The sequence below is a fragment of the Natator depressus genome, chromosome 18 (assembly GCF_965152275.1).
Source record: "Natator depressus isolate rNatDep1 chromosome 18, rNatDep2.hap1, whole genome shotgun sequence".
Taxonomy (NCBI): domain Eukaryota; kingdom Metazoa; phylum Chordata; order Testudines; family Cheloniidae; genus Natator; species Natator depressus.
In genome coordinates this window covers 13,404,738-13,427,625 of record NC_134251.1, presented here as the reverse complement: position 1 = coordinate 13,427,625, position 22,888 = coordinate 13,404,738, and the positions used below count along the sequence as shown (strand labels likewise).

At 51.9% G+C, this 22,888-nt stretch overlaps 1 protein-coding gene across 3 annotated transcripts; it reads left to right on the top strand.

Moving 5' to 3' along the window:
- Positions 1–451: 451 nt before the first annotated feature.
- Positions 452–22,300, top strand: H6PD (hexose-6-phosphate dehydrogenase/glucose 1-dehydrogenase). 3 transcript variants are annotated; one of them, XM_074975438.1, is made up of 5 exons: positions 452–466; positions 9,436–10,092; positions 13,868–13,985; positions 15,966–16,235; positions 16,980–22,300. In XM_074975438.1, the coding sequence occupies exons 2-5, from the start codon at positions 9,466–9,468 to the stop codon at positions 18,335–18,337; spliced, it is 2,373 nt and encodes a 790-aa protein (XP_074831539.1). In that variant the 5' UTR covers positions 452–466; positions 9,436–9,465; the 3' UTR covers positions 18,338–22,300. The 3 variants fall into 3 exon arrangements, with proteins under 3 accessions (XP_074831539.1, XP_074831536.1, XP_074831538.1); XM_074975435.1 differs by lacking the exon at positions 452–466 and adding an exon at positions 5,077–5,159; XM_074975437.1 differs by lacking the exon at positions 452–466 and adding an exon at positions 6,386–6,454.
- Positions 22,301–22,888: the final 588 nt, after the last annotated feature.

The window sequence follows — 22,888 nt, the reverse complement described above, 5'->3', positions numbered from 1 at the left end:
GGAGGGATCTGACGGTGGCTAACAAGGTAGCTTTGGGGAGGCTAACTGGGAGCTGTTCCCAAGCGTGTGGGGCAGCGTGGGCAAAAGCACCCACGGCTTTGTTTCGAAACTTGACAGGTCCTGTGGGCTCTCCAGCTGCTGGGAACTTTTGGAAATCTGGCCAGCTTCATTTAAGTGCTCAGATGGGAGCTAAACTCTTTGGGAAAAAAAAAACATCTAGCCCCTCTGAGACTGGAGCTGCCTCGCTTGGGGGCGGGACCCACCCTTGCAGCTGAATCCCTAAGAATCCACGTATCCAGTCTTTCTGCCCCCTCCCGCCTCTCAATAGCGGGAGCCAGTGCAGCGTGAACCATAGACTTTACTTGCAAGAGGAGGAGCGGAGCCCCGTGCGCCGGTGCGGGAGGCGGAGGCCGCAGCTGCAGCCGGCCCGGCCCAGGGAGGGTTTTCCCGTGGCTTGGCCCTCCGCGTGAGTACGGCGGGGAGGGGGCTCGCGCGTATCCAGGGCAGGGGAGGCTCTGCAGATCAGTGGGGGTCGCTGCCCGGCTGCTGCGTGGGGTGAGCCGCTGCGAAACGTGTGGTGGGAGCAGAGCCTGCTGCAGCGCCGTGCACTCTGCCCAGCGGGCAAACTGCTGGGGGGACCCAGGGGGCCAAGCAGCGCAGCGTGGGCTCTCCCGGCACAAGAGCACGTGTCCGCTGAGGTGCTGTGGCTCTGCAGAATTAGACTTGGGGGTAGCCCCACTTCTAGGGGAGATAGGGGTCAACTAGTGCTTTTGGGGCGGGCGGAATAGGGGAAAGTTCCTCCCCTCCCCTGGCTTGGGCTGCATGTGGAATAAAGCCCCATGGCCTCGGGCTCTTTCTTCTTGCACAAGTCAGTTTGCAGAGTGCACTTGGTTTCTGTTCCGTGGAGAATGCTGGGACCGGAGGAGGCGTGAAGGGGAGGAGCTCAGTCAGTAGTTTATGGGTAGAGAGATGGTGTGTGTGAGGAGTGATTTATTTATGGGGTGTGGGTTTTGGTGATGCCTGGGGGAGGGAAGGGAACAAAGTTATTTATGTGTAGGTTGTTTCTGGGGTGTACGTTACAAGACATGCCCCTCTTCTAAGGTAACTTTTCCTTAGATCTCACCGAAGGAAATACACTTCCCCATTTCTGCCTCTGTAACTCTGTGGTTTGTTTTTTTGTTTTTGGTAAATTGTTCGCTAGTTATTGCCCATGATGACACTGGTTACCTCTGTGCATGGTTCCACAACCTCGATGAAATTCTTCTCCTGACCTTTGGTGCTGAGGGGTTTAACAACTAAATTTCTGGGTTGGAATGAGCCTGAGGAAGGCGGATGAGGAGTAATTTAGATCTCCACTTAGACACGCTGGTTGGAGTAGCAAGAAACACACACTTCAGATGTTGGCTAACCCTTGTATTGCCAAGGGTTTGCCTTCTGTGTCATTGAGGAATAAATGCTATGCTGATTTGGGGTCTCTATAAATGCGAGACTGCTCCTCCTGCTTGCTGGAAATTCTGTGATTCAGTTTTCTGGGTCTGGTGGCCTAAGTTCTGTCTCCTTTGTGTGAGGGTTGGAGGTCACGGCTTTGTCAGAACAGTTAATAGAAAGGATCAAGTGCTAATTTGAATCTCTCCTTCTGTACTTTATGGGATCTTGGGCATTAAACTTCTGACCTCTCCAGGAACTGATGGTGCCGGTTCAACCCATTTCTAATACTCCCCTGTGCAGAAGGCTGACTTTTTATTCCTGATTCTCACTCCCCCTTGATGACGCTTTCCTTTATGTTTTATTTATGCCCAGCCTTACAGAAGGATTAAGCCATGCAGTGTTGTGCGGTATATCTCTTAAATGTTTTGCGGAGCGGACTGAATGCTAATTCGCTAGTGAAAACCTACCACTCCATGATCATTTTGTCATTTTTTCATACAGCAGTGAATTGGGGGACTGAGACTTCTACCCAGTCGTGACAGTAGAGGCTGTTTTCCCAAGGCTGTAGGTGCTTTTCTTTGTTCAGAAGACTGTGCTTTTCGTGTGTATGTGTGTGTGTGTGTGTTGAAAAGTGATTGACAGGTGATTTTTTTCTGCAGCGCTCTCCCAGACGAACCAAAATCAATCTTACTCCCTTAAAGAGCCCAGCACTAAAGACGTCAGGGTGATCTGTGCCCCACTGTGGGTGGCTTTTTGGTTAGCAGAGGCAGAGAGTTTGGGATAACATCTTTGGCCCTGATTGTTCAATCAGCTCCATTTGAAGGGGTCTGCACTAGTGGTCTGTAATGAAAAACTGGGGCCTAAGGCAGTCTCTCAGCCTCCCCTGGGTACCCCATTGGACTGCTAACCTAGAAGACAACCCATAGTTTGACAGATCATCGCAGGATGAGGGCCTTAATGTGTATGTCACAGTGGTTAGGGCCAAGTGGAATGCTCTCCGTATGGGTCCTGAACTGCTGCGAGCAGTGACATCCAGGGTGAGAAAGCCCTTGGGATTGGTTCCCATTTGCTGGTCAGTAGGGTCTAAGGCCCTCAACCTGCAATTGGTTGTGTGGTGGACTCCTGCATCCACGCATGGCAGCGTTACCCTCAATGGATTGCCTGAATGGTGCTATTGCAGGACAAGCCTTTATGGTCATGTTGTAAAATCCATTTGTTTTAATCGTGCTGTTTATTTTCAGGTTTGTGGCTGTCAGGGCGTTTGTTATAACAGGGTTTAATTTTGCACCGGGGCTGCCTTATGCCCATTTGATAGCAGTTATTTTGGTTCTTAAGTTTTGGGAATTTACCCAGATAAACCCAAACCAGCTATTCTTCAGCCAGAATAAGAGTGTCTGCACAGGAACCTGCACCAGTTAAACTAACCCAGATTTAAAACTGATTTAAGTTAAAATGTTGCAACTTTCTCATATAGCTAAGCGTTAGGTCACATGGGAAAGGAATCCTTCTTGGGTAACATAATCCTGTCTGGTTTTATTTTTACATGGGTCCTTTTTGTTATATGATATGACAGCAATAAACCAGGGGAACTGGGTTTATTCTGCTGGCTCTGGGCATGGCAGGGCGGTGTTTTGCAATTGGAAGTATTGAGTAACCAGTTTTTAGTTGGAAATGTGTGAGACTGTGTAATTGAATCCCCCAGGAGTCCGCTTGGCTTAAGACAAGTCTACGCTACCACGCTACGTTGGCGCAGCTGCAGCGCGTCTGGTGAAGACGCGCAGTGCCGATGGGAGAGTGCTCTCCCGTGGGGGTAATTACGCCACCTCTGCGGCAGGCGGAAGCTATGTCCGCGGGAGAGTGTCTCCCACCCACGAAGCACTGTGCACGCAGGCACTTATGCAGGCACAATTTATATCACGCAGGAGGGTGTTTTTTTCACATCCTTGAGCGACAAAAGTCTTGCCGACATAAATGCGAGTGTAGACGTGACCTAAGTCAGCTTACATACACTGGTGTAAGACCCTTCTGTAGACACACTTAAACTCGTTTAAAATATGCTCACAACAGTTTAATTCAGTTACCATATTGAGCTAAATTAGTATGATGCACTTTAAACCAGTTAATGTGTCTACAGTAGGGTGTGACTAAACTGACTTTAAATTGGTTTTAATTACATCAGTGCAAGTTGTCTAATGCAGTGGCTCTCAACCTTTCCTGACTGCTGTAGCCCTTTCAGGAGTCTGATTTGTCTTGCGTACCCCCAAGTTTCACCTCACTTAAAAACTACTTGCTTACAAAATCAGACATAAAAATACGGAAGTGTCACGGCACACTTACTGAAAAAAATGCTTATTTTCTCATTTTTACCATGTAATTATAAAATAAATCATTTGGAATATAATATTGTATTACATTTCAGTGTATAGTATATAGAGAAGTATAAACATGTCATTGTCTGTATGAAATCTTAGTTTGTACTGACTTTCCTAGTGCATTTTATGCAGCCTATTGTAAAACTAGGTAAATATCTAGATGAGTTGATGTAGCCCCCTGGAAGACCTCTGCGTACCCCCAGGGTTACATGTACCCCTGGTTAAGAACCACTGGTCTAATGCAGAGAAAACTCCAGAAGGGTTAGCTTAGCTTTGGATGCCCGGGGTTGAGATGCCCAAACTGTGTAGCGTGTCAGATTCTATCCCTTTAGGGGTGGTTCATCCTTCCAGTGTTGGAGTTGATAAATTATGCCCTGTAGTTTATGTGGGGGTATTTCACACACAGCCGGGGGCACAGTGGGGGAGGCGGTACCCCAGCCCTAACTGGATGACGCAGGATTGCGTGGGCCAAATTTAAGTGAGTGGTGTTGTGACCTGGCACACCAAGTTGCAACACCACTCAGATTTGGGGTGGCTGGGCAGGTAACCTGGCCCCCTTCCTTACACACCTGTATGCAGCTGAGATCACTGAGGATCCCATGGCTTTTTATTATAAGAGTTGAGGGCTGTGCCAGGGTCCTTAGCTGAAATCCTTGCTCACCCCTCCTCAGCTGTCATGCACTATATTGTGGTCTAGGTGGCTAGCCCCCTGCACCCCACAAGGTGGGAACATTTCAGTTGTGCTCTATCTAAATACATTTGAAGCACTGTAGAGGTCCTGAATAAAAGTTGCTGATCCAGGTATAATAATATTGTTCTATTATATTTCCATAGTGGAGGGAAAGACTATCATGTACACCTGCAAAATAATCTCTCTCTGTAATACCATAGGCAAGGGGATTATGTTTTATGCTTTTGGCCCTATGTGGTTATCGGTGCAATTTGATGGGTTACTTAAGTGGCTACATCGAGGTTAAGTAGACGATGGTGGAGAAGCAAGGAGGGAGGGGTAGGAGAGTTACAGTGGATGGCTGGGGAGAGATGATATGAGTTAGATTGATGAGCGAAGATATATCTTGTAGTAGCTCCCAGGAGAAAGAGAATTCATCCCAGATTGTCTCCTGAGAGAGCATTCCACACTGTGGTAAACGCTGAAGCTATCTCCTGTTTCCCTTCGCTAAATGTCGGCGCAGGTCAGGTTAGACCTGCTTTACCTGTGTTCAGCTAATGTGTGATATTCTTCCTCTGCAGCCACGGGGTGTTCTTTCTTGTGTTTGAAAAACGTCAAAGAAACGCCTTCTATGCTGCTCTGTGTGCCCGAAAACCCCACCGATCAGCCAGGGCTAGGGGGAAAGCACAGTAAGTAGCATTACAGTGGCACCGAGAGGCCCCTGCCGTGTCTAGGTGCCTATCGCGCGAGGTGCTGTGCGTGCCAGTAATAGGAGACAGTCCCTGCCCCAAAGAGCTGATGGACCAAAATAGACAAGACAGACAAAAGGTGGGAGAAGGGGAGTGGTGTTGTTCCTGTTTATGGCTGGGGACCTGAGGCACAGAAAGATTAAGGCCTTGTTTACAAATGCAAGTTATAGTGCTTTAACTTAACTGGGATAGAGAAAGCAGCACAGCACCCAGTGTGGATGCAGTTACGCTGGTGGAAAGGTGCCTTCTACTGGTATAGCTATTCCTATCGGGGAAAAGGAATGAACTATTCCAGTATAAGGCATCTTTATACCGGCATAACTGGTAGGGGAGATACCGATTGAACTATTTCATTAGAAAAATGACATCCCTCAAGAGGGTGACATTCTTATTGGCTTAACTATGCATAGACAAGGCCTCAAAGTGACTTGCCCAAGGTCATGTAAGGAGGCTGTGGCGAAGCTGGGGCAAGAACTCAGGTCTGTCTACACTAGTGCCTTTCCTCCATCTTTCCACACCATCTTTCCTCATCTGCAAATTCAACTCTGATCAAGGGCATTCAGAATCTCAACAGTATTAAACCCTTATTTTATTTTATTTGTGTGTGTGTATTAAAATGTACCCTTTTTTTCACTCAGTTTTTGTGACTTTGGGAAGTCTTTTCTTAAATCCCTCTTACTGAAGGCTCACTATAAGCCATTACCACTGTTTCTCGCTCAAGTGTCTTAACTAATCAGATGAATGTTTCAGAGAAAATTCTTGGGAAGTTGGACTTCCTGCCTGGGCCAGCATTTCACACATCTGCCGCTAGCCTAGGTGCAAGTATTTAGCTTTAACCTTTCTTGGGTTCCCCTCCCACTCTTTTAAATAAAAGATCAAGAATCCACGTTGGAAAAAAAAACAACTTTCCCTCCCACCCCCATTCCTGGACAGCTATGTAAAAGGAACTTGGTTGGACCAATGAATGTGAAGTGCTGAGTGGGGACGGGTACAGGAACGTTTGTTTTTTCTCTGCTGGGAATGGGAGGTTCAGGTTTGCCGTTTCCTCTCCTTTACCAGAAAGTGCTGAGCTGGCTTATCATTAACGAGGCCTCTTGTTTGTCTACCTATTGATTGGTTAGCTAGTCTTGTGTGTGCTGGCATAGCCTGTCTCTGGCTGCAGGAGAAGAAAGATCTGTGGTCAGGAGTTAACAGGAGGAAGTCAGTTTCCAGAGCAGTTTTCATGTGTTACTGGGGTGAGTCTGCTGGGTGAGACCAGCGTGCGTTTTAATCAGGTTTATTCAAGATGGGGCGGTGAGGATTTCCTGGGGCTCCCTGTGTCGATTTAGTGAAAACACTAGCGCTGAAGAGGAGACTTTTCCTTGGACCCTGTTAATACGGAAACCCATTAGAACTGTGCTAGGAGGGTGGGACCCGCTCAGCCATTTGCCTGGCAGGGGATCAGAGTCCAGGTCCTTTGGTCCAGAACCAGGGCCTGAAGTGGGGCTTGGGGAGGAGGAAGGGAAAGGACGTTGGTGCAAAGGTCACTGTGTGTTGGGAGAGAGGGGAGCTGTGTGCTGTCGCTAGCCAGGGATTCTGGGAACCTGCGGAGAAGCCTTTGTTTCCCATCTCTGCCCACAAAGTGGTACTTGGGTACTGCTACATCTCCACTTTCCATCCATTCTCAGTCATGCTGTGCTGGCCCTGCCAGAAACATTCCATTGAGCTGCCAAGCTCCAGGCAGAAGCTGGAGGAGAGGAGAGATTGCATGGGGATGGGGGTGGGGGAGTTTGGGTTTTGTTTCTCTTCCTTTGCCTTTATCCTCCAAACCTACCAGCTCTCCCTCACTCCATTCTCCCTCTCCCCTCCCTTCAGATGCAAGCCTGCCCACGGGGTCAGGGGAAGCTGGCGGCAGATTATATGAGGCTGTTGGGGGAACAGGAGAAAAATCCTAAATACCCAACGCTCCCATTTCATGCAAGAATCTTGACAAGACCGGTCCTTACATTTGACCTATATGGCCTGAACGGGGACTGTTGGGGTCACTGACACCAGAGGAAACAGGCTTAAAAAACCTGCATCCTTCATTATGGACCATTTACTGTGTTGGTGGGAACGGGTGTTTCCTGTCTGAGGAGAATGAATCAAATACCATGGGGTGATGCTCTCTGCAAGGTAGTGCAGAGCCCTGGTGCAGTATTGCTGTAAAAAGAAAATCGGGTTGTTTCAAACCCTAATGTGAATGGAAATATTGTCACCTGTTTTTTTTTTAATTTCTGAAATGATATTTTGCCAGGGGCTGGGAGGAACGAGGTATTTGGGGGATTTCTTGTTTTCATTTTTGACTAAAATTTAAACAGGCCCATGCACTGGAGAAATCCATCCTGACCAGCTGCTACAGGAGAGCTAGAAAGTGAAACCGACTAGTTTCACTGCCCCAAGTGCAGAACGTGCGAAAAGCTAATTGGGTCTGTGGGGTCAAATACGTTTCCTGTTTCACTGAGACACTTTAGAACCTCGCTCGTTAAGGCCTGGTGTAAACACCAGTTTTGTACTGGTGTAACTATGTCAGTTAGAGGTATGGGGTTTTTACCTAAGTAGTCAGGCCAGTACATAACCCACTGTGTGCACAGAGTACAGGAGTAACTATAGTGGTCTAACGCATTGTTATACCAATATGACTGTGTTCGCACTTGTGGGTGTTCTCATGCTTTAATTACACTGGTGTAGCTAAAGCGACATAACTTTCTGTGGTAGATACGGCTTAACTGTTTGAAATGCCATGAAAGCCCTGGGTTATCTCAACTGTGCTATCATTGTGGCTGCTCTCCAGTAACACACAACTCCAGGAAACTAGGTGAATAGAGCGAGATAACAACTGATGCAAGAGATTATGAATCAACCGTTGTGCTGTCCTCATAACTTGTCCTTCTGGGTTCTCTCTCCTGGTTTCCCACATCACTGCTGTGCACAAAGAACAAAACCTGTATTTTTGTCTAAAAAATTGCTTGTATTTTGGTATAAAGAAAACAGAAGCAAGAAGGAACAAAAGCTAAGTTTCTTTTGGAGAGCGGACTGTGTGCGTCTCTTCTGTTATAGGCTGTAGCAACTCTGGGAACAGAATGGGGGATCTCTGCAGACAGGCAGAGTGCTTAGAGATATAAAGGTGCAAGTACACACACAAAATGCATCACTGTTTCATAGCTACATATACCAGACTTGTTTCATCAGACCGATTGGTCCTTTTTGGCATAGAGCCTTATTCAGTGCCCTTCATTGGGACATAGTTACATGTAAGTCTTAAACTGGCTGCGTATTATGGAAGTGAACCAAAGAGCTAGAAAACTGGGACAACCAGTTGTGGTGCCTGTCTCTGAAGTGCTGTGACAATATTGATGCAAATAGGTGCCAAAATGGAAGAAAAGCCCCAAGCAGGAAGTAGCATCCTGCATGCCTTGACGCACACATTTGTTTGCAGCAGACACTGAAACTTGTGTAAGAATGGATTTCATTTCCACAGCTCAAAGCCAGCAGCTCCCGCTCAGAAACCTCACCATGTAGGGGTTAGTGCTGACACAGCGGGAAGGTCTCCGAGGCAGGTGCTGTGTTCTTCTTTATGTTTGTCCAGAGCCCAGTCCTGATAGGGGCATGTGAGCCCTGTAATGCAAATATTTGCTAGCAATAATCATACACTCTGGCAAACTGCAGGGAAAGTAACGAGGCTTCCTGCACTAATGCAGGATTCTTGTCCTGTGCCGCAAGCCCCACCCCCCCAACCTCCGGCAGTGCTAGCCCACTGGGGGCCCAAAGCAGGGATTTTTTGGGGGTCCCGCACATACAACACATACGAAAAAAGTGAATAGAGCAATTGCTTAGTCTGCTTATGCCTAGTGCCAGGTCTGCCCACCCTGTTGCTCAGTGCTGATGGCATTGATCCCCTCTAGCCCATGAGATCTGGTCTTCCTTGTTGACAGAAGCCACCTGGCTAACACAGCGTCTGGGTCCTCAGCTTTATTTGATGAAGGCCTTTCCTTAGTGAATAATTAGGGCTGAATCAACAGAGCTGAGATCACTCCCGCCTGTGGCAAACCAGAAGAGAGACTTTTGGGAGAGGAATCCAGGTGAAAATTCCTGTCTCAAGTGCTGTGGAAGAACCAGCACCCGGGGTTGTGTTTTGTGGCATCATATTCTGTGCTAATGTAGCTTGATGTTTCCCTTCTCTTCTCCGGTCCTCTAGGTTCCCTGGGTCCCTGTCTCCTCCCCCAGGATGCTCAGGGCAGCCCTGTGTGCCATCTTTCTCTTATGTGCCCTGCCATCATTGGCCAAGGAGTCCCGAGGGCATGTCTCCGTGGTCTTGCTGGGAGCCACAGGAGACCTTGCCAAGAAGTACTTGTGGGAGGGGCTGTTCCACCTCTACCTGGACCAGGTGAGCAGTGGCCACAGCTTCACTTTCCACGGGGCTGCGCTGACGGCACACGAGCCAGGGCAGAGGCTGATGTTTGAGGTGCTGAAGAAGCTGGCCTGCCCGTCAGATGTGTCCCCCGACAGGTGCGCTGTGGTCAAGGACCAGTTCCTCAAGCTGAGCCGGTATCACCAGCTGAAAACGTCCGAGAACTACACTGCCCTGAACCGGGAGATTGGGACTCTGCTCCAACAGGAGGGGCTAGAGGAAGCTGGCAGGATCTTCTACTTCTCGGTGCCGCCCTTTGCCTACGCGGAGATCGCCCGCCACATCAATGGCAGCTGCAGGCCGCGCCCTGGAGCCTGGCTGCGGGTGGTGCTGGAGAAGCCTTTTGGCCATGACCTCAAGTCAGCCCAGCAGCTAGCCATTGAGCTGAGGACTTTCTTCCGGGAAGAGGAGATGTACCGGGTGGATCACTACCTTGGCAAACAGGTGAGCAGACTCTGAATGACTCTGTTGCCATGCTGGATGGGGTCTTGGCGGGGTGGGAGCTTGGCTCGTGGGAGGTCCTTAAATTTCAGCCTTTCATTTAATGTGGGCAGCAGGCTGCCAGGTGCACCAATCACAGCCCAACTGAGCTGCTCACCTAGGTTGCTGGAGCAGTGAAGAGACCTGGAGCCTATTAAGTCTTCTTATCACTATTCATTTGGCTGGTTCCTTGTCCCCTTCACCAAGATGCGCAGGGCTGGAGATGAAGATACAGCTAGCTATGACCCAGTGAGGCCGTCTCGGTTCCTGTTGATCTGACTGTCTTGTGAAATGAGGGCCACATTGGCTCCTCCTCACTTATTAATACTACTGGTCATTGCCCAGCTGCATAAAGGATCCATGGCTGATATTCAGCATCAGCAAAATAAACCTTAGTAAGACTGGCTGGTGGGCCAAGCACATGGACTGTAAAGGGAAGGCAGGGAGGGGTCGGAGTGCAGGCCACAAGCTGGATATTTCCACCCTTCCTTTGGGTCTGAGAGTGCAGCAGGATTTTAAACATGCTGGGCAGAACCTCGAGCCTCCCCCCTCAAAATCTGCCTGGCTCCTCGTGTGCAATTTTTATCTAACAAATGTAGGGTTGGTGCAATAATGTTGTAAAACGTAGCTGTCGCTCGAGGGCCATGTCAGGTGTGTGTGACATCACTCGCAGGCCGTGATGTCCCATTCCCATCAGACCTATGGAGTTCTGAGACACTGGTTGGTGGCTTCATTGCTCCCATGTTTCGTCCTAGTGAATGCCAGCCTGCATGTCCTTGGACTGTGTTACCTTACAGTGCCATAGGTGTGCATGGAGCTTTGCAGATGCAGAAGAAGGCAAGGTGCCTGAGGAGTCGAGAGTCTGTTGTAGATCAGGGCATACAGACAATTAAGGACTAGGTGCAAGAGTACCAGAAGGTGGGTTACCAAGGTCTATGTTTTTTCCCCTGCTCCCACCCCAACCAATCCTGGAGGGCTTATAGCTACAGATATCCTTAGGCAGCTTCTCTCTTCCCTTTCTGCCTTCAGGCAAGAGGGTTCAGCCCCATCAATGAGTTTTGTGCTCTTGGCTCCTAGTTTTTGTCTTGATTGGACTGTCCTATGCTTAATAACGGAAGCAGGTTGGCCTTGTGGCTACGGCACAGCTACTGTGAGTCCGGACTCCTAGATTAGTTTCCAAGCTCTGCCTCCTAGAGGCGCCATGACTTGTCCTCTCTGTGCCTCAGCTTCTCCATCTGCAAATGAGGATGGCCCCTGCCCGCCAGTGGGGTCTGGAGGCTAAATGGATCCCTGTTTACGAAGCGCTTAGAGCTCTTTTACTGCTCTCACAGTGTATCTGGAACCTGCCACCCCGGTGTCTGAGGGGTCCATCTCTCCCCTTGGGATCCCAGGCAGAGCAGTTCAGAGCATGTTTCAAATCCTCCCCTTGCCGAAGAGAATGTGTCCAGCCCACTATTCCGGGCTGCAGCCGAGTGACCTTGCGGTGACTGGCCATTACTTTTCCCCTGTACTGCTGGCCCATCCCTCACCGAGGTGGGTGAGGAGGAGGGAAATGTGCAGACAGAGGCAGGACCTTTCCATGCCAAAGTGATAAGGGTCCGGCTCTTTGTTCTCCTCCTCCTAGCGAGGTGGCCACATATGGGGGTGTGTGTCAGATGCAGAATCCATCTGGTCTTCCAGTCAAGGTCAGGGCTTGTATTTCGCTGAGTAAGCAAACCCTTCCCTTCCAGGCAGTCCCAGCCTGTTAGCACCAGCTTCTAGAGGAGGCTTTTAATTTGATATGATGTGCTCTTGCTTGCTTTTTTTTTTTAAATGATCAGCCAATTTTTCAGGGGCTGGTGCATCTGTGCGAGTGACTGCAGCAGGACAGAGTGAGGAGGGGGTGGTAAAGGCAGTGAACGTAGCCCTGCGGCAGAGGAAGTCACGTGTCTCCTGCTCTCGGCTGGAAGAGGGGGTGGAGGCAGGAAAGGGGTTCATTGCTTGATTCTCTTGAGAATCAAGACTGTTCCCTCACCCCCACCCCCATGAGATCCTGGGCCCTGAACTATGGCCTGTATGCTCTCTGCTTTTGACTTCGTTTGTCCTTTCCCCTGCGCCAGATATTGCCAGATCCAGCAGGTAAATTACTGGTACAGACCCGCTTGGGATCAGCTCCCCTAATTGGAAGGCAGCTGACACATAATCCAGGTGATTGTATCTGCCACACCGGGAGACATCTTTCTCTCCCTGTCAATCCTGCGTACCCAGGGGCTCTCCTCTAGCAGTAGGTGGATGGAACAGGGTTCTCTCTTGGATCTGCTGGGACCTTTCTGGTAAGGAACTAAGAGGGGATCACCATTCTGGTGGTCCATTGTGCCACTACCCCATCTTTTGAACTATAAACATGAAGTAGGGAGTGGTACCTGATCAGGATCCATCCTGAGCTGGGAGATCAGTGTTAACATCATACTTGAGAACCAGTCCACAGATGCAGTGCTTTAATGTTTCCCATTTTGTCCTCAGTTTCTCCTGCCTTCTCCCAGCGGTTCCCAAGCAACTCCACATTATCCACCATCCACCTACAGTCCCACTTCCCACCGCCTGTTATCCCTGTAAACCATTAGTTTGGGAACAGCTGGGTTGCGCCAGAGATGTGATGGTTAGCTTTATACGGAAGTTTTCCTGACTTTGTGTCTCTTGACCTCCATGGGTTTTCAGCGTGTCTAGCTCTGATAGGGCTGGTCAGCTAGAGATACTGGAGTCCTCTACATAGAGGAGGTAAGTGTTGCCATCCACACGTTACAGATGGGGGAAGGGAAGAGATTGGCCCAAGGTCCTCCAGCAGGCCATTGTCAGAGCCGGGAACAGAACCCAGTTCTTCCGACTCCCAGCCCAGCCCCAGATCCACTAGACCACAAGTGATTCGAGGGCCACGATGCTGCGCCTTCCTTGATCAGGTTGTTGAAGACCTCAAGTGACCTTTCCCTTCCCTCCCCTTCCCACGCAGCCTTCCTCAGCCAGCCGACAAGGTGTCACTTTCTGTAGCTGTGGAGCGGGCTGAGCTGACGTTTCACTCTTGACCCCAGAACACAGGGCTCTGAGAACATGCCGCTGCCCTGTCCAGATATGTCTGAGCAGCTGCACGGCCCCTCAAGGGAACACGTGTGAGGTGGACGCACTGCCCTGGCCTCGGTGTGCTGTGACATCTCCTTTTCGAAATAGCCTTGTTCCATCCATGGCCCCACGTCCCGGTCACAAGGGGGCGTGTCTGACTGCAAGGAGAGCATCTCGACTAGAATTTGTTTTGCCCTAAGTGAGAACAGATGGCTCAGTGATGTACGCGGCCCCTTTGATCGACCTCAACTTCCCTGGAACCCTGGCTTGGAATCCTAGCAGGGTCTGACTCAGCCATTTGCCCTTCTGAGGGAGAGAAGCTGAGTGTCTTGTGTTTTGTGTGCCAGTCTCTTTCTGATGAAACCGTAAAACGTTTGCCTTGTCCAGGGAGGCCTTTCATGTTTGTCCCACATGGACATTAGAGACCCCATGGTACTTTCTGCAAGAGTCAGGCTTTATTTACCCTGCTGTTTTTGTGCCGATTTCTTCTCTTCCTCCCTGTGCTGGGTGCTCCCTAGACCTCAGACAGGGCAGCGTTTCCGTGCTGGATGGGGCAGTGGGATGGGAGATGCTCTAGAAATGCTGCTGGCTTTGGATTTTTGTTTTTAATGCTGATCTTTCCCTCCCTCCCTCCCTTCCTTCCCAGGCTGTGGCCCACATCCTGCCTTTCCGAGACCAGAACCGACAGTTTCTGGACCCAATCTGGAACCGGCATCATGTGGAGAGAGTAGAGATTGTCCTGAAGGAGACTCTGGATGCTAAAGGTCAGGGAGCCTGGGCTGAGCTAGCCAGGGGGAATCTCTCAGGACCTGGTTGGCTTTAGTGTATCTGTGTGAGAGCGACCCCTGTGGCTGAATGTTGCAAATGCATGAGAAGGAGGCCAGGTGGGTAGCTGAGTGGTGTCGCTCTGCGTGCGTGTGTGTGTGTGTGTGTGTGCGTGTGTGTGTAAAACTGATCTTTATTTTCCAGAAATATACAAACTTATTCTCTCATTTCTTCTTCTTCTACTCTGATGGGTACTTGAGAGGCAGAAATGTGATTCCCAGTCATGGCTGTTACCTCCCTCAGCTGGAGGGGGAACCTGCCCCTTTCTCCTGCTGCAGAGGTCGGGAGCCTTTCCCATTGATGCCCAGAGACCCTGGGTTCTGCTGCAGAGGGACTCGGAGAGGGCCCGGCTTGGGTTCAGGTCTCATTTGGTGCTGTGGCATGAAAGTTTAAATCAGGGTTAGGCTGCAGCTTTTGCCTGGGGGAGCTACTCGCACCCACCAGGCTGTGCTCGTCCATCCCAGCACAGGGGCATCTCCCTCAGCAGCTGTTCAGAGAGGGAGAGAGGAGCCGCGTGCCGCGGGTCTGTTGCTGAAGGACGTGGCTGCAGTCCCTCCCTGCAGTGCTACAGCCCCACGCTGCAGTGCTGAGCGGAAAGCACTCTGGTTTGGGCTGCCACCGGCAGCAGTTCTGGGCACGCCAGGTGCCCTTATTTCTGCAACCTCAGGATTGTGTCTCTGCTCCCCTTTCCTTCTCCCTCCCCCGCCCCTAGCCACCACACAGGCAGTGTTAAATAAGGTAACTATTAAAGCCTGGTCATTGATCATTTGACACTCCCCCCACCCTGCAGCCCAGCTTCCAGAGAGTCTGCAGCATTGATTGCGTTAACAAATGTGCCTTTGGATTAGACAGAGGGAGACAAACTATATCAAACCAAAGGGGAAACCCAGGGCAGGGGCGCGGTCTGCAGCGCTTTGCCTGCCCCTGAGCAGCTCACTGGAGGCTTTGGTTTGAATCACCTGCATTGAATAGGACATGGTCCTTCTCCCTCCCAGCCCCAGTAAGAAATCAGCCCAGGGCTGTATTGAAGCGGGTAAAGCCCAACCCCTGCAGACAGGGCAGGGCTTAAGTTGATGGTCCGGGGGAGTATTCAAGCGCTCGGAGTGGACTATGCACCGAGTGGTGGATGGAAGGGTCCCAGTGTAATGCAGACAGCTGCTGCTTTGTTGACCTGATCCGTTGCTGCGGAATCGCGAGGGGTCCCTGGGTTTGTTCTGATCCGTCTGTTAAGGCTTTGATGTGGATTCACACCCCAGCTAGAGACCCCAGGCTCTGCTGCCCTCCCTCCTGCCCCTTGAGATGTGCCCATCGTTGCTGGGGTGAAAGAGATGCCTGGCCCTGCACAGTCTTGTGTTGCTTTCCCAGTACATCGGCTGGACGCTGATCCCAGGCCCAGACTGAACACACGGACTGTGCTGCCGGCCTGGTCAAGCAAAGCCCACTCCCCCACCCACCCCTGACCCCGGTCTCAGGAAGCCCCAGGCAAGGCTGTAATTAGGGTTGCCTTAATTCTCCATTGGTGCCTGAGGAAAGACCGGATTTGCTGCCTCCTCTCAGCCCTTCTGCTCACCCAGCCCCCACTCTCCCGTTCCGTTCCTTCCTCCAGCGGAGGTCCCTCCTGCTGCTCCAATGAGGGCAGCTGGTCTCCTGGGAATTTTTTATCAGCTGCGGCAGCGTTTCCTGGAAGGCCCTGCTGCAGTGGGCGAAGGGGTTGCGGGGCTGAAGTGGTTTCTGAGGTGCCTGCAGAGGCAGCTGGCCTTGTACCCAATCTGGGGCTAGAGACGGCTCTGTCCCTGGGCCTGTCCCTTCATTCCCTCGGGCACCAATATTCAAGCTCCTTTCACAAGCTGGGGGCTGCCGGGGGGTTTCTTTTTCCTGCCGCTCTGACTGCTCGTCTTTCGCCTCCTCGTCGCGCTCAGGCCGCACCAGCTTCTACGAGCAGTACGGCGTCATCCGTGACGTCCTCCAGAACCACCTCACCGAGGTCCTGCTGTATCTCGCCATGGAGCTGCCGGCCAACATCAGCAGCGCCGAAGAGGTTCTCCAGCGCAAGCTGCAGACCTTCAAGTCGTTGCAGGGCCTGGAGAGCACCAGCGCGGTGCTGGGTCAGTACCAGGCCTATGCTAGCCAGGTGCGGGAGGAGCTGCAGAAAGCCCAGGACTACGTCAGCTGGACGCCAACCTTTGCAGGTGGGGGCAAGACCCAGGCTGATGACGTCATAGGGCATAAAGGCTGAGGCAGGTGGGGTGTGGTCAGAGTATGGGACTAGGCGACGGGGAGCGGCCAAATCCTAATCCCAGCGCCGTCACTTCCTCTGTGGCCGTGGGCCAATCACTTAACATCTGTCTCTGCTTCCACAGCTGCAACACGGGGACAGTAGCTGCCTTGTTTATTTCTAGGGCCTCTGTCCCTGTAGGACTGAAAGAGCCCAAACGTTTTCAAACTGTCCAGCCTCCCAGGGACCTATAAGGATCTGTTGGGCCATGAAGCCACAGGTGGAATTATTAGTATAAATGTCTGAGTTATTTTTAGGAATTCATTCTATAGTGGCTTAGCTCCCTCCCTTCACTGTATGGGGATGGGCCGTTCCATGTCTCCAAAAGGTAAGAAGGGGGGGGTTTCTCTGGGGCTGGTGGATCTCAGTTCATCACAAGGCCATCTCTGGCCACACTGCACGTGCTCAGTGTTTTGATTCTTGGCTAGGGAGTGATGAGATGGCTCATCCAGAGAAGCTGCTGTCCTAAGGGGAAGCTAGGCAAGCTGAGGAACGCGGTGGGCTAATTGGGAGGGAGCAAGGCAAATCCTTGGGGACCTGGCAGGGTGATGGGGAGGGCTGATTGTGGCGCAAGGGAGGCTCCGGATGCCAGGATTCTTGGGACCCACACAAAAGAACAGTGCTTGGGCTCGGGCCTGAGGTTCCCCTGTCATTTCAGGTGTGTTGATTCAGCTAGACAGCCTGCGTTGGGAGGGAGTCCCCTTCCTCCTCACCTCTGGCAAAGCTCTGGACGAGCGGGTAGGCTACGTCCGCGTCCTCTTCAAGAACCGGGCCTACTGCACCCAGCGTGAGAGCCTGAGGGAGATGGGGAAGAGCCAGTGTGGAGCCAAGCAGATCATCTTCCACATCGGGCACGGGGAGCTGAGCTGTCCTGCCGTGCTGATCAGCCGGAACCTCTTTAAGCCCATCATGCCAGAAGGCAGCTGGAAGGAGGTGGTGGATCACCCACAGCTGCACCTCTTTGGGCTCCCGCTGTCGGATTATTACGTGTACAGCCCTGTGAAGGAGAGAGAGGCTTACTCCGTCCTCATCTCCAGCATCTTTCACGGCAGGAAGGACTCCTTCATCACCACTGAGAACCTGCTGGCGTCTTGGGAGTTCTGGACCCCGCTGCTGGACAGCTTAACCCAGCAGGTCCCGCGCCTGTACCCGGGGGGCCTGGAGAACCAGCACCTCCTGGACTTTGAAATGGTGGGCAGGGAGCTGTCCTTCACGCTGGAGGAGCCGGTGGAACTGCTGCACACCGATGGGCAAACGCCAAGTGACTACAGAACCATCCAGGCCAAGTTTCGGCAAAGCCCCTTGGTTTCGGCTTGGCCAGAGGAGCTGATTGCCCGGTTGGCGTTGGACATTGAGACGGCGGCAGCCAAGGCTGTGGCACGCTGCGGTGAGTTCCACCTGGCCCTGTCGGGCGGCTCGAGCCCCATCGTCCTGTTCCAGCGGCTTGTGAGACACCACTACGGCTTCCCGTGGAGACGCACCCACTTGTGGCTGGTGGACGAGCGCTGTGTGCCGCTCGCCGACCCAGAGTCCAACTTCCGCAGCTTGCACGACCACCTCCTCCAGCATGTCCGGGTACCCTACCTCAACATCCACCCCATGCTGGTGCACCTGAACCGACGGCTGTGTGTGGAGGAGGACCAGGGGCCAGAGCTGTACGCCAAGGAGATTGCAGCGCTAGTGACCAACGCCAGTTTGGACTTTGTGCTGCTGGGGCTGGGCTCCGACGGGCACACGGCCTCGCTCTTCCCGCATTCATCCAGTGGCCTCGAAGGGGCCAAGACGGTGGTGCTGACGGAGAGCCCTGTCAAACCCCACCAGAGGATGAGCCTCAGCCTGCCTCTCATCAACAAAGCCAGGCAGGTGGCTGTGCTGGTGATGGGGAAGGGGAAGCACGAAATCACAACCCAGATCAGTAGAGTGGGGCAGGAGCCCAGAAAGTGGCCTATTTCAGGGGTCAGCCCCAGCTCTGGCCAGCTGGTGTGGTACATGGATTATGATGCTTTGCTTGGATGATCTCTTGGTTTATTCTCCCCTCACACCTGTCCCGTTGCCCCCTGGAGCCTGTATTTTCCAACTCTGCACACAGGCTCCTGTGTTTACAATAACAGCTCCTGCTCTGAACAGTTTCTCTAACTTTTGTGAAGATCCGTTGGCTGTAACGACTCTGTCATCTGAGTCTAGAAAGGGGGGCGGCTCAGTGCTTGGAGATCAGCATTGTATTCCTGACTCTGCCCCTGACTGCTTCTGTGACCTTGGGCAGGTCACGTCGCTGCTCTGTGCCTCAGTTTCCCCCACACACCATGGGGTTAATAATACCTACCTACCTCGCAGAAGCCATCTGAGACAATTCTGATTAATTGCCTGCAGAGCTCTTCAGGATTCTCAGAGGAGCGGAGCAGAGAGAAGCCCAGTGTTACTGACTGTTAATGTTCACCTCGGATCAGACAGGTTGACAGCGTCATTTTCACGGTAGCCAGAGGCCCAGGCCCAGTCCCATCACAATTGTGCTGTAGTCCTGTATGTGCCACCCTTTACTTCAGCAAAATGCTGACCATTTTCCCACTCTCTTCCTTATGGAGCTCTCCTAGTCTGTCTTCTGGTGCAGTTCCTGTTTTAGACCTCTCCTGTATTGGCAGGTCTGAGGCCCTGCTTCATTGTAAGGGCGACTGATGCGTGGCCCTGGCTCCGATTCAGCAAAGCACCAAAGAATTTGCTGATCAATGGGACTTAAGCGCGTGCTTTGCTGAACCAGGGTCTAGCCGTGTGTTGCTGTGTGTAACTGTAGTATCCACCCTGAGGCATGAGACTTTTAATGCTGAGGAAGGGATTGGGCTGTAGTCTAGATCAGCCCCTTGGGGTGCTGGTGAGCAGTCACTAGCTCTTGCAAACTTGGCAAGGGGGGTGGCCGTGATTGGGTGCAGTCATCGGGCACTGGAGTTTTCTAGACCCTGCCTGCTTGCCTTATGCCATCCATGGGATTCGTCTCATTTTAACCTTTGTCAATTGCATTGGTCCTGTTATTGATTTCCCCCCTTCCGCTCCCCCGGCCCCCCAAAAAGAAAAAAATTAGTCCCCTGCCCTACATGGGTGTGTTTATGCAGCCCTGGAAGCTGCAGACACCCAGGGACTATCCCTTGTGTGACCGACACTGCCCCCTCCCTGGCACTGAGCTGTGTGCTGAGTGCCGGTCTGAGGCTTTAGAAATTGCCCTGGTGCACAGGCGCAGTCATCAGTAGCAACTGCTGTTCTTCCTAAGTGGGGAGCCAGCACCACAGGGGGGTGGAAAAGGCAAGGGATGTTTAGGCTTTCAGGATTATGGGGATTGGGCTGAGAGCACTGCAGCTCAGCGCCTGTTATTCTGGAGATGTCGTTTGTCTGCAGCGTGACGTTACTGCCGGATGAAGCTTCCCTTGTCAGAGGATCAGGGGTGGAGGGCAGAGTTAGCTGAAGATGGAATTGGGTTTCCTTAAGTATCCTGAGGCGTGTTTGTGTTATAGTCCCCGGGAAGAGCCCTCCTCCGCCCGCGTGGGCAAGTGCGGCATTGTTCAGCGGCTTGTGACCTCTCCCTGCGAGGCAGCTGTATCCAGTACTACTGTCTTCAGCAGTCATGATCCAGCGCTCACGGCAAGGATACTGCAGTGACTGGGGCTGTTACTCCCGGGCATTGGGGTGCTGTGGGGTAAGGGGAGGGAGTTTTCTGTCTCCTGGGTGTTTTCCAGCCAATCCACACGTTGCCGTCACCTCGTAGGGAGGACACGTCCTCTGAAAACATTGGAGGGGGTCAGAAGAGCGTAGACCAACGGCACAAAAGCGGGGGGTGCAGTCCTATTTAGTAAAGGGCAGAAGAATCTTTAGAACTCTCTTTCCCCCACTGCCTAAATTCCACCTTGCCCGTGTGCAGATTGTCCTTTATATAAGCCTTTGCCCCATATACTCTAGGGATGCTATGGCCTGCTTTAGTGGGCTATTTACTGTGGCGTGCAGGAGGAACGTTCTTTTTTTAGATAAGGAAACCCAGATTCTGCTGACTATACTGGGAGATGTTGAGCTGCCCTGTGATCTGTGGGGGTGGAGGACAGAGGTAAATCCACCCAAGCATTGCAGGGCCAGAAGTACAAAACAGAGTCGTAGGAACCCAGAATAGGGACATTCTACCAGTTCCTGGCAAATCCAGATCTGCTGGTGTCTGATCCGCACCCAGCAATGCCACATCCTTGACCGGCAGAACTGGAGAAGGGAAGTAAGTGACTGTTTTCAGAGGGATTTTTAGGAGCCCCCTTTTGGGAAGGGTGAATTGCTGGCTGCTGACTCTCTGATGTTTGCAGCTAGTGAAAGAATTAGTTGTCCAGTGGTCCAGTCTTGTCGGAGTCCAGGTGGATGTCGTCAGTCAGTGACGGGTGCGACTGCAGTTCAGTGTAAAAGCTGGAGTCTGACACAAGGTGGCGCCAAGACCAAGCAAACCGAGTGGTGATAAATGGTGTGTGTTTTCCAAGCACCAGTGTTTGCGCCTGAAACCACGGGAGGCTGCTCCTGTCCTGCTTTCGAGAGTCTCAGGAGCCAGCCCTCGTGACTGACACAGATGTGAAATGCTGATGGAATGGGGAGGGAGGAAAAGTCTATCCGGGGGTCTGGGAGGTGGATATTGGGGCCAGATTCTGCCTGACTTGCACCCCACTGAACTCCATGGAGGTTGGTGGAAGAGGGCAGTCAGGGCAACAGTCAGACAGCTGGCCGTGTTGATGATGCATAAGCTGGGAAGGAACTGGGTTCACTCTCATGGCTGAGGGGCTAGCAGGAGTAACAAATTTGGAAAACCATATGGGTCACTAAAATCAGCAGCAAGGATTCAGAGTATAACAGGGCTGCAGGACATTTCACTCTGTTTTTCAGAGTTGGACTTCACTGTAAGCTGATTTGGAGTTCTGAGAATATATATTTGTTGCGGGTGTGGTGGGTGGGTTGTCAAGATGTTTCGAAGAGGAAGGCATACGGCTAACAAGAATATCCAGTGTTAGCTGAGTTAATACCAAAAAAGCCTTGGAAGGGATGTAAAACCCCTCCTCTGTAGAGTCGAGCCAGCCTCAGACTACTAGAGATTGGGATGAGATGTAATGTGGGGGGTTAGATTATCCCACATCTGTGCGGGTCCCCTGCACCTTCCTCCAAACCATCGGATGCTGGCCGTGGTCCGAGACGGGGGGGACATGGGTCTCATTCAGTCTGGCAGTTCCTGTGCACCTGTGTTCCCACTCCTGGTCATTCTGAATGGCTTTTATTGTAGCACGCAATCCTCTTTTAATGGTGTGGATAAAAATAAAATGGGGAAGCTCTTGAGAACCAATTCCTTATTTTCAGACCTAGGGTAGACTGAGATAGAGCAGTAAGCTGTGGTGGGAGATGTGTTCTAATCTCAGTGAAATTCAGAGCTGAAGCCTATCCTCAATTAGGGCTGCTTTGATTTCTGCCTCTGAGGTCACTGCACCAGTGCAAGCACCAGTGCAAGCATCTAGTGCAGAAAGACCAAGCTGCAGTTTGCACGGGTGCCTCTGACCAAGCTGGGATAAATTGCTCTGGTGCAAGGAGCTTTGCTTGTCTACATTAGGGAGGTTGCACTGGTGTAGCTACATCATCGGCTGAAATCCCCAGAGGAGACAAAGGCTGTCTAGTCAGAGATGAGCGTGGGTTGGAATTACCTCCTCTCTGGATTATTATGGCAGGCGGGCCTACCTATCGGCCTCAAAACAAAGGGTAAGCGTAAATTACTGTGTAGTGGGGAAACCCTGTTGGTTGCTTTTAGGAGGGGCGATGGGCCAGGGGTGCCTCCTGCAACTTTGGGGGCTGTGGGTCCCCAGTGGAGGAAGCCAGGGGGAGCTGGACACCCGCTGCTTGGCCTGCTAGGCCAAGCCTAGCCTGGGTGGCCACTGGAGGATTTGGGATGGTCCTGAGGGCCAGCGGCTGGGCGCAGGGGGTCTGAGCGACTCTGTGCGCGTCCACCCTGGGGCTGGGGTGCCTCCTGCAGCTTTGGGAGCCGTGGGTCCTCGGTGGAGGAAGCCGGGGGAGGAGAGGGGAGGGGAGCTGGACACCCACTGTTGGGCCTGCTAGGCCAGGCCTCGCCTGGGTGGCCGCTGAAGGATTTAGGGTGGTCCTGTAGGCCAGTGGCTGGGCGCAGGGGGTCTGAGCGCAGTATTAGAAAATGTTTGTGGTCTTCCTTGTCTCCATTCTGTGTCTCATATCATCACCTACATTGTTTTCTCCAGACAGAAAATCCTCCAGCTTCTGAAAGCATTAACACAGACTGCCTACCACCATCAATCCCCCTACAATAGGACCTTGTCATGGGATGCTCCCTTAGCTACCCGCTGTGCCTCACTTCCTGGCCTGCTTCCTTGATCCCTCAGTCCCAAACCAAACAGAGGATACAGGTATACTGCATGTGGGGCTTTCCATACATCTGAGTTCCCCCCTTCCCAATCCTCCCATTACTGCCAGTTATTCCAATTGCCTAGTAACTACCCCCCAGGTGCTCTTAATCTCCTAATAGAAAAGTGGTTAATTGCTTCCAGC